General features: G+C 33.9%; 1 protein-coding gene across 8 annotated transcripts; it reads right to left on the bottom strand.

The window, feature by feature from the left end:
* Positions 1-1,226: 1,226 nt before the first annotated feature.
* LOC127864506 (uncharacterized) lies at positions 1,227-11,358 on the bottom strand. 8 transcript variants are annotated; one of them, XM_052404160.1, is made up of 5 exons: positions 11,233-11,358; positions 7,964-8,056; positions 5,800-5,892; positions 4,884-4,952; positions 1,227-4,003 (listed from the first exon to the last, which is right to left on the bottom strand). In XM_052404160.1, the coding sequence occupies exons 3-5, from the start codon at positions 5,831-5,833 to the stop codon at positions 3,315-3,317; spliced, it is 792 nt and encodes a 263-aa protein (XP_052260120.1). In that variant the 5' UTR covers positions 5,834-5,892; positions 7,964-8,056; positions 11,233-11,358; the 3' UTR covers positions 1,227-3,314. The 8 variants fall into 7 exon arrangements, with proteins under 8 accessions (XP_052260120.1, XP_052260115.1, XP_052260117.1 ...); XM_052404157.1 differs by lacking the exon at positions 5,800-5,892; XM_052404155.1 differs by having other exon boundaries at positions 1,227-4,952.
* Positions 11,359-11,634: the final 276 nt, after the last annotated feature.

The raw sequence follows: 11,634 nt of genomic DNA, 5'->3' as shown, positions 1-11,634 counted from the left end.
CATTAGAAGAGTTACGGAAACGAGTGAGAAGAGAAGAACAGGAAATGACAGTATCACAAGAGAGAAAAGAACATACCAAACAGATCAATACAATGCAACTAGATCAACAATTTAGAATATTGAATGATCTAACAGAGAAATTACAAAGTATGCAAAAACAACTGAATAAAGGAGGGAAAGTGTATGATTGGTTGTTACGTGCACGTGCTAAATTAGGTTAAATTCAACTATATGTTAACTATAAAATAACTAAGACTACAGACTTTATAACCGAGCTACCTAAAACTACTCGACATGAATAACGAATAACTTACTAACGATAAATATGAATTTATACCCTGTGACAAAGATGATCGAGATAAGATACTACCTTCATCCTGATGTATTTTATGATCTTTTACTTCGAAAATCACTGCACCAATATGTTCAACACCACAGTGACACGACCATGCATTGCAACAGATCTGTTTATAACTCATTAGTTGTGAAATAACCATTGATGTAAACACAGATTTATTAGAACACAGAATAGTACACCCACAATGTATTCGTCTTATCTTCAACAGGTCAGCAAGCTCTTATGTTAATAACTTCTAACGAGGTATAATATAAGCAAGGACTGACGACATAATCTGTATTTGAGATATTGAAATTGAATATGTAGTACCGGCATATGTGTACACAATAATTATTTGAATATACTTCAAGAACAACCACAAAATGCATGGGTTGCTATGAAGGTTTATCCGTTAAAATAGTAGCAGTCATATAACGTTACTAACCTAATAAGAAAAACGACTTACTTAACTAGCAAAATAATAAGTTTTTTGTTACATCGTAATTGTATTTGTGATATAAATTAAATATTTTTTATGAGAAAGTAAAAATCTATTCCAAGAGCGAAATTTAGATAAATTTAATGTATTCAGTACAATAATGAAACTGCGTAAAGCTTACCTGAAGTTTCACGGCTTAAACAATAATCACACATCTTCAGACATTTGAAATAAAACAAATGGACGAAGGCGTAGAAATTCATTTAGCTTGCAGTTTAAAGTTTCGGTTTTAAATGGAAAGGAATGATGAATTGTTGATCTGCGATAAGTTCGTCAGTATTGGAATGTTCTGAGGTTATAAAATATTGATGTAAGATGGGTCTTATGACTTTTTGAGAGCACTCTTCTTCGCAAATTGGTCAATTGCAAAATAGTGAATTAAGATATGAACACTCTTAAACTTGGTATTTTATTGTATTCAAGTAATATATTTAATGTTTAATTTGCGAAGAACGGAAAATAAGTCAGAATAAGAATTTCGTGCTCGGGTGATATATCAAAGCACCTATTTAAGCATAACACATGCAAGCATTGCATAAAAACCCTATTCATACATGTTCATTAATTAAGGAAATTACACATTATTTTATAAACTCTATACATTCTTCTCCATAGTCCTGAGCCATCAAGGACGTATTTTGGAAATAATTGATATAAAACAACAACGTCCAATGGTTTATGAACCTTGATGGATACATTATTATTTTTCAAACGGATATAAATGTTTTATTAATAATATAATGATTAAGACTTCTTATTCTAAAGCACGTTCAAGGCATTCATTACAGGCTAATATTATAGCATATAAATATGGCATACATAAATCAACTTTTGTATAAAACATAATTTAATGAGAATTCTCAACAACTAAACAAAATGTACAATAAATCCCCTGCTATTTGGAAGTTTTTAAAGGTGCTTAAGAATATAATAGCGATGTTAAAATTCACATAAACATTGCGTTTTCTTATGTTGTTCAATATTATTGTTTATGTATTAAAAACATAACAAATAACTGACGACAAATATTTTATCCTAAAAATACGTGTAAAGTGAAGTTTTTAATGTCTTGCCAAAGCAACATGTTTAAAATATATTACCATATATAATAGGGTGAACACGCGCAAGGTGCCAGTTAGCAGCATTGTTTTTATTCCCCCACCGCAACGATTCTCTGTAGTAATGTAATGCCGCTTCATAATCCTCTTCCATTTCATAGCAGTGACCCAGGAAGTTAATTGCAGTCTCTTGGTGAAACAGTTTATTTCTGTTATCACCTAAATACAACTCCAAGACTTCCAAAGCACGTAGCTGATTGTAACGTTCACCGAGTCCTTCATACGTGAGATACTGCAGATAGTATAAGAACGGTAGGGCATCTACCTCAGCACTGAGCATCCATTTGTGTTCATTGTAACTTCTCTCGTCCAATTCATCTTCAAAGCGGTTGCGATTCATTTCAAACAATAATATGAAAGGAATGCAATACAATTCTTGCCTAAAAAAACTGACACAGAATGCGAATTGCGTTTCAGTGTTTCCTGATATCATAATATCCTTCCCCCCATTACCCCTCCATCCACAAACAGCCTTGACATTGCTGTGATATCTCCTCTCCACGTCCTCCAACACTCGCACTGCCGCTTGAAGATTACCACCACAGTACAATACAGAAGCCAACTTTAAGCGTCCTGAAGCCACATCAGAGTTTAGGGAATATTGGAAACGACTTACAGTTCCGCTGTTAACAACGTGTCCTAGTCGCAAACATTCAGATGATTGGATAGAATTTTGAAACGCATGCACATATTTAATAAATTTTAAAGCAGCAGTTTTCAATCTGGAATTTCTGTAGCATTCCAAAGCATTGCGTAAAACATGTGGCATATCTTCCTCGAAGGTATTATTAGAACTGAGTAGACATATTGTATCCATTAACCGACTTAAAAACGTGGTCACGCAATCGTACTTCAGCAATAAGCTGATGCTGTTGCATATGGATACGCGTCTTTGTTCACCACCGTGTACAAAACGTCGCATACTGCACGCTCGTAGTCGACGTCCTGTGTTATCTATATCAATATGAAATACATCTTGTAAGTTGTCCTTTATCATGGAGTCTACATACACTAAAAGGCGTTTCTGTTTCACTTTAGAGAGTTTCCCATCAAACAAGTTTACTCCTTCTATGATATAATGCGGGAGCCTTCCCAATCGTAGACATTTCCTAAATACATTTAAACTGAGCCAAAGTAGATACATAAGGTTATGTTCGAACCACAGGGAAGGATGCGTTCTTTCTATTATGTAAAATATTATAGTTTTACCATGAAAGCTTGTTATAGAATCTCCTACAATGTTAGCAAATAAGGCTTTTTTAATTAATTTTAAAACAATGTGACATTTTATTTGTGTCATATTAAAGCTAAACATCAACATTCGTTCTATCAGGTTCGGAGACAGTCGCCATTCTTCGCGTTAGTAATCACTGTCTGGATGACCTGCGGGTAAGAGGAAACATGGAGTAACGCATGCAGCCTCAAGTACCTGAACAGGCGGCCAAGGTCTACCACTACATCTGGCTATCCAGTGTTGAATCTCAGGAAGAGGTTTGAGTATGTGAATTGACTGTACTATATCCCAATTAGGCACCCAGCTCACAGAAGGGCCATTTTCGGTTGCAATACCTGATCCTCGATCCCATATCAGTAACTTCTGGTCTTGTTTCCAGCGTTCAGCGCTTAAAAGTACCTGCCCGGAATCTTTCCTTACGAAACAGTCATCACACAGACTGATCTCCGGTTCCGGGGTTTTCAGTTTGATGACTTGCAGCAAGTACTGTTGAGGAGGAGTGATTTCGTCGTTGAGCATCAGATAGTTCCTCGTCATCCCAGCCTTCCAGTCGCTATAGGATCTCATGGCATTTACTTTATTGTCAGTGCATAAGATATCAATATCAGACTGGAGACCGGGAGTGGTGGTGCCTTCCGTTTGGCTCCCGAAATGAAAGAAATTCCAATCTCTTCCTCCTATTTTAGTGTCTATCATCTCCATACGCTCCCTCCAGAGGTATGTTCTTCTCCTCTCCAATACAGTATCCTTTCCAGCTCCTATGTCATCAAGTACTTCCGACAAACGTATAGACAATTCTGTGAAGTGCTCTAAATCTAGATTTACAAATTTTATTTCGCTTTTGATCAGTGGTTAAGATTGTTGATAAATCAATATCATTTTGGAACGTATTAACTCTACAAAGTTACAGAATATGGTTGGTACGCATTGTTTATTGTCATTTTCTTACATTAAAATCAATCAGTTATTAATATGTGTTGATAACTCTTTACTAGTAAATCTTATTGATAGTTTTGTATCGAACATGCAGTGGGTGAAGTATATTACTCCAATTGGCTTCATATTATTTGGTATTCACTATTATTTAGTTTTACATTTAATTATGTGACGTCCATAAACATGTAAACAATAACTGAATAATGCATACAGGCGCCAATAGAGATAAATCAGATATGATACACAAATGATCGGTTAAAGTCTTATTTTACATTCGTGATGTGTGTGTTTTGAAGGTTTTTGTTAACCGAATATATGTCAGTATGTACATTTCGATGCCATGCTTGCCTGTATGTTAATTGGAACCCGATCAATCCGTTCGCGTAAAGTGCCGTCCCAGATTAGTATGTTCAGTCCGAATAGGCTAATCAAGTACGACACTTTCCGCCATAACTGGATTATTTTCTAGAGGAGTATGCCTTTAAACGAAAATTACAATAAATGCGGCCGGTGCGGACTGAACAGGCTAATACAGGACGACACTTAACGCACATGAATTAAGCCTCGTACAGAGCGTGACTCAAGAATATATGTGACAATCTTGTCTGTCTTTTCTGTACGTCATGTTTTTTAGGTCAACAATTTGTGTATGTGTCTCAGTCGGTTGGCCAATATCTCTGAGAACGTTTTTGTATGTATAATGTTCAGTATAAACTACCAATAAAAACAACTATAAGACGAACAAATCTAATGGTATACCTGCACGGTTGGTTGAAATTTCTGATATCGCTTGTTGATCGACACTCCTCCGGAACAAGTAAGGCTTTCCTAATTAAAATATGTTACACGATTAACCCAAATCATATACCAGAAACTATTTTATACAATGCCGAATTCGGATGCAAATATAATTGGAAGTGTATATTAATTAATATAAAAGTACACGCTTGCCAATTACATGGTCGACTTGATCAAATTGACCTACCTGTCTTTGGCTTTGAACGATTATTAAATTAAATATATTCAGTTCAGATTGTTCAGATCAGTGTGTATTAATTTCTTATTTTTCAGAATAAATAACTACAAACTGATTTAGTATTCAAGTGATTCGCTTGGATATTCATATTTTTTCTTCAATCAAATCGTATATATAGTTCGATTTCTTAGAAACAACTGACATATACGCGTGGTTTATTGAGGCAATTATAAACTGTTTGATGTTCCGCTGAGCAGGATGTGGTGGGCATTACACAATTATAAGAAATACGAACTATTGGTTATTACGACAATCATCAATGCGTAACGCTTAAACGAATTGTAATTTGTCTTATAACATAATCCTTTTATCCGTTTATTCTATCTATTTTTCAGTGACTTAATGCAATCATAACATTTTCAAATGACCTTATACTTAGGCAAACACATACGGCGGAGCTAGACCGGGTGATATCCTTTATATTACATATCATACTATAGTGTTCCTTAACTATAATTTATCAACGAACCAGCTTTCCGTATTTACATTAAGCTAATTACGCAATTTTGGACGTATCTCGTTAGAGGTAATTTATGTGACGAATCACACCAGTTTAAGCTTCTATTAGTATTGTATAAGTTATAATGTTTTACAAAATCCATGCTAAAATAACATATAAGAGTCGTTGAAACCGCAAACCTCGTTCTGTATTCCATTGGCGAGGCTTGCACATCCACTGGATGTTTCCACGTCTTGTCTACAGCAACATGCACCCATCCCTACTTATGCAATCTGAATATAGACCGTTCCATAATCGATAAATTGACCGCCGCCATATTGTCAGTCACGTGACTGTCCGCCATTACACTGCTGCTAACTTGTCCGAGTCTGCGATTCCAAAAGTCAAAGACGTAGAGAATACCCGCTTCACCGTTGTCGGATAAATAAATTACTTAATAAATTAATGTGAGGCGATTATTACATTTTTGTTGTTTAAATGATTGTTTGAAGTTGACATTTGATTGTTACAAATAAAATGTTTAAAATGCTTTCGTGTATTTGTTTTTTTTTTATCTGTAATCAAGTGGTAATCATCGGCGAAAAATTGCCGGTTCAGTCGCTCATACTATGTCTTTGATTAGACTTGTTACTTTTAACGTTTCACAAACAATTCACGCATGTATTGTTGTGTTGATTTTAATAGCCGCAACATCAAGCAGATTATATTTTAATTAATACTTATAAAAGATTCTCGCGCAATTAATTACCGCTAATTGTTTGCAATTGGTAAAAATCTACAGTCCAAAATCGTAACATATTATATTAAGTATGATATTTTTGATACGCCTTCCATTATTTTTCTTGTTCTTACTGATATCAGAGATAAAAGAATTGTGGTTTGGATTTATATATTTTTTTTAGATGGAGTTTTGTCACGTTAAAAAACGAGCTTTTTATCATGAGAGAGTGATATTGATCTTTACGATCTTTTATGTGATTATTCGGAAGATGAAGAGAATGTGATCTATGTGATATATCTATATTTTCATCGTTGAATCATTTAACAGCTATAAAGCTTAAATACTAAAAAATGTATTTTATAGGTCTTTACAGTAACGCAAAACATATGGATAACGACACCAAATGTTAAGTCAATTAATCCACACAAAAAAATCCGAAAAAAAACAACACCTAAATAATATTTCAAAAATATATTATTAAGCGCCAAACGAATTTATTAATACATTTATTTGCAACTTTCAAAACGCGGCATAAGCATCAAATTAAAGATTATCTGAAGACTGAAAGGCCGACAATTTGATACAACAAAGAGCTCTATGCATAAGCCGTAATTTTTTTTTTGCAGAAAAGCTTCAATAAATAACAATAGTAATACATCTAATTATAAAAATATAATTATCAATGGCATGAGTACGCTAGTGTGATAAATAAATGAGTGTTAGAAAGTGTAAGGAGTGCTTTGAAAATAAACATACTACAAAGCCATATGAAAAGCAAAGGACATGACAGTATTTACATGTAATTTTAATTTGATAGGTTTTGTACAAAGAATGACGCTATTGAGGAATATTAACATACAACTGAAAAAACACAACTTTACATGATGCAAATTGAACTGTGTATTCATGAATATTGAAAACTCGTTACTAGTGAGTATGAGTGACACATATCGAACATTTTAACACACATATATTTATATACATATATATATTTTTTTTCTTATTTCTTATTTTTCAGAATAAATAACTACAAACTGATTTAGTATTCAAGTGATTCGCTTGGATATTCATATTTTTTCTTCAATCAAATCGTATATATAGTTCGATTTCTTAGAAACAACTGACATATACGCGTGGTTTATTGAGGCAATTATAAACTGTTTGATGTTCCGCTGAGCAGGATGTGGTGGGCATTACACAATTATAAGAAATACGAACTATTGGTTATTACGACAATCATCAATGCGTAACGCTTAAACGAATTGTAATTTGTCTTATAACATAATCCTTTTATCCGTTTATTCTATCTATTTTTCAGTGACTTAATGCAATCATAACATTTTCAAATGACCTTATACTTAGGCAAACACATACGGCGGAGCTAGACCGGGTGATATCCTTTATATTACATATCATACTATAGTGTTCCTTAACTATAATTTATCAACGAACCAGCTTTCCGTATTTACATTAAGCTAATTACGCAATTTTGGACGTATCTCGTTAGAGGTAATTTATGTGACGAATCACACCAGTTTAAGCTTCTATTAGTATTGTATAAGTTATAATGTTTTACAAAATCCATGCTAAAATAACATATAAGAATCGTTGAAACCGCAAACCTCGTTCTGTATTCCATTGGCGAGGCTTGCACATCCACTGGATGTTTCCACGTCTTGTCTACAGCAACATGCACCCATCCCTACTTATGCAATCTGAATATAGACCGTTCCATAATCGATAAATTGACCGCCGCCATATTGTCAGTCACGTGACTGTCCGCCATTACACTGCTGCTAACTTGTCCGAGTCTGCGATTCCAAAAGTCAAAGACGTAGTGGGGATAATAATGGAGCCTTTTATATTACATATGAAATAAAATATGCTCTATTAAATACGGAGCTATTTCAATAAACAAAAGTTGAACACTACATCATTATTGTAATTTTCAGGCGTTTATTTTAAAATCTAAAATCACAACCAAGAGGGCCACAGGTCCAAGGTCACTCACCTGCGAATTCGACATATTCACCTTATGTTTTACCCCATATAATCCAGTTTCGAGTTTGGCAGAGATAATTACTTAGACAAATGTTCTCTGGCAATAAATGCGACCTATAAAGTGTTCACTAGGTTTCACAATAGCCATTAATTAAAAAAATTGCCTAACCTAATGGCTACCCTGGTTTTCAGCGTACCGGAAATCTTTCTACAAATCGGCCATGATATCATTGTGTCAATAGTTCTGAAAAACTGTCATGCAAATTGGGCTGTATATGTAACATACGGTTTTACTTTAGCGTTGCGATAAAAAATGCCCTGCCCCTTTTTAACGGACCAGAACAATTTTCACACTCTGCCGAGATATAATTGGGATAAATGCACTGAACAAGTTTCAGTATCATTGTGCAAAAACTGTGGCATGCAAAGTGTTAATGAGGTGTTACTTTCAGTTTACAAAATGGCTTTGTTTTTGTACCTTAGTGATAAAATTTCGAACTCGAGTTATATTTGGAACACACATTTTAAACCAATTTTTATGAAGATATGAAACTAAAGTCTGCCTCTAGAATGACATAAATGTCAATGATGACGCTCAACGGACGATGGAAAAAAATATGATCACAAAAAGTCACAATTAGAACGTTGTGCTCAGGTAAGCAAAACACAACTAACCATTATACCAGTTGCTATTGTTAACAGTCATTCATGAGCACTTACTGGTTGACAAAAAAATGGTTAAACTAACGTACAACATACAGGCATGTTTAGATTCAATAAATCGATTCTCAAAGAATTCTCAAAATAAAAATCTTATCACTTTAATTACAATGAATGATAAAAAATACAAAACAACATAGACACAATAGATTAAAACGTATAAGGAAACACTACCTCGGATTTGTAGAACTGTCGGGATTGTATGTGTAGATCGAGACGTTATTTATTGTTAAATTAATGATAATGGTTTACTTTTGGTTTCTCTTGTGTAAACTGTTATAATTCCACAAAAATATGGTGTTTATTCAAGATGTTTTCTAAACATTCATGTGATGAAAATTATTTTGTTGATGAGTTTTGTTTTCATTTAAATTAAATACGGAATATAACGCTAGTCAATTGTTCCATGTGTTTGTATCAGTCGAGTGGCTTGTGTGATGGCGTATCACACGAGAGGCGGAGACTCGAGTGTGATACGAAATAGCGCAAGCCACGAGACTGATACAAACACTTGTAACAATTGACTTGCGTAATATTCCTTTTATTATAAACATGTACAACTTTGAATCATTTAAGTTAAAAAAATAGTTAAAGCGTTAATAATTAACCAAGAATGCTCTTATAATTTTCTGCATTCAAAGTTACGTTATTAAAAGTAGTCCGGCTAATATGGTAAAACGGAACTGGAAAACTAGCGAGTAGCATAATACGGGAATTATTTTAGTGCAGTTGTATTTTACCGATTGATACAACTTGTATTTTTTGGGAACATAAAGCAGGTAAATAATACATAAATTTATCAAAGCTTACACAATCCCGAAATGATTTTAGTTTCAATTGTATCCACAATTAGAGTTGACATGATATGTAATTAAGGCAAAAATGCATGTTGCATAATTGCGAACAAAATTAAATCAACCCCGGTAACCCTATTTTGTGTTTTATTATTCCCATAGTATTTATATTAATGTGTTAACATGTAATATTCCTTAGATATTGCTTTTAATAAAATGAAATAACTGTTAACTAATAACTAGAAAAGGCTGAGAACATATCGCAGTTAACGTTGGTTTAGAACACGTATTGTATAACACGCCTGGTCTCAACTTATTGCAGCAGAAAGAGAGAGAGAGAGAGATTCGAGGCTAAACTGCATCCCGTGTTGTGTGCTACAATAGTATTTACAAAGTTAAGAACCTGGTAGATAACTTTTTCACAGCGTATGTAGTTCAAAGCAATTTATCACGGGCGCAACCATTTTTGAGAAACATAAATAAACGAGACATCTCTACTTCGGGGATGGCACTAAAGACTGGATATTTTAAAAAATACACAGAGAATTTATCAGGGTGAGTAGGTTTTATAAGTTGTTGATTTTTGTTAAACGTACATCGCATCATTTTAAAAATATGGCAATCTAGTGCGATTCAGTGAATATTAATTGTTCCTAAAGTGTAATCACAACCCATTTGGAAACATTGTTGAGTTTGTTTCAAAGCAAATAGACGTTTAGTGCATGCAAGGCGAATAAATTTTCATCCAAGTTAATCGCTAACGCCATCAAACGATTGCATGCAACATATGCAAGTTGATGCATTCACACAAACATGTGCTGCTTGTCGAATTTGTAGATAATTGTGCATTATTTCAAAAGAGATGGAGCCAATCCCAATGAGGTGGCGCGAAGAACATGAGGTTGAATTAATATTCGCTGTATCGCACTACCTTGCCCGAGTCTTTAAACGAATACGTCAAACGTTAAAAAAGACCATATAAAACCTACTCACCGTTTAGAATATTCCCTGAATTAAAAAAACGTCCGGTCCTTAGCGCCACTTCGGAAGTAGCATTGATTAAGGCATCTCAAAAGGAGGTGGCGCCCGTGATTACAGGCCGTGTATTTAATGTACAGGAATTGAAAGAAATATCCATTATTGGATCATCAACATTTTCCAAAACACTCATTAATTAATGCTATGTTAATTTATAGCATTCATTATATCTTTTTGAAAAGTCTTAGTTTATATCTAACTGTAAACATGTTCAAAATTAGAATAATGCACCTGTTAGCATAACTACTTATATAAAATTCCTATTTCAGCAAAATATAAAGCATAGCTAAATAAAGTTTTATTATACATTTAAAGTAACAATAAATACCATTACTTACTTGTTCGTTCGAATTCGCGTATCGTGGCAATCCTTTAAAGTCTTGAGTGATATCGAAAGTTAGTTGATATTAATTTCACGGGAATTTCCTTGACGTACAGTACAGATGTGAGCTGTTGTAAACAAACTGGCTGAGAGTGGTTGTTTCTGGTGTTAAGTGCGCTGACTAAAACGGATAGGCGATTCGCATGTGCTTAAAGGGGCCTTTCCAGGTTTAGGAAAATTGACAAAATTTATAAAAAAAACGTTTCTGATTCGCAAATTTTCGTTATAGTTATGATATTTGTGAGGAAACAGAAATACTGAACATTTGCCATGCTCTAAAATATCCATTATATGCATCTTTTGACGATTTTAAAACCTGAAAATTATAAAGCGTTCGAACGCGAATTGATTGAATAAT

This window comes from Dreissena polymorpha, chromosome 1, assembly GCF_020536995.1.
Source record: "Dreissena polymorpha isolate Duluth1 chromosome 1, UMN_Dpol_1.0, whole genome shotgun sequence".
Lineage (NCBI taxonomy): Eukaryota > Metazoa > Mollusca > Bivalvia > Myida > Dreissenidae > Dreissena > Dreissena polymorpha.
Note: the sequence above shows the minus strand (reverse complement) of the source record. Positions and strands in the feature narration are given on the sequence as shown.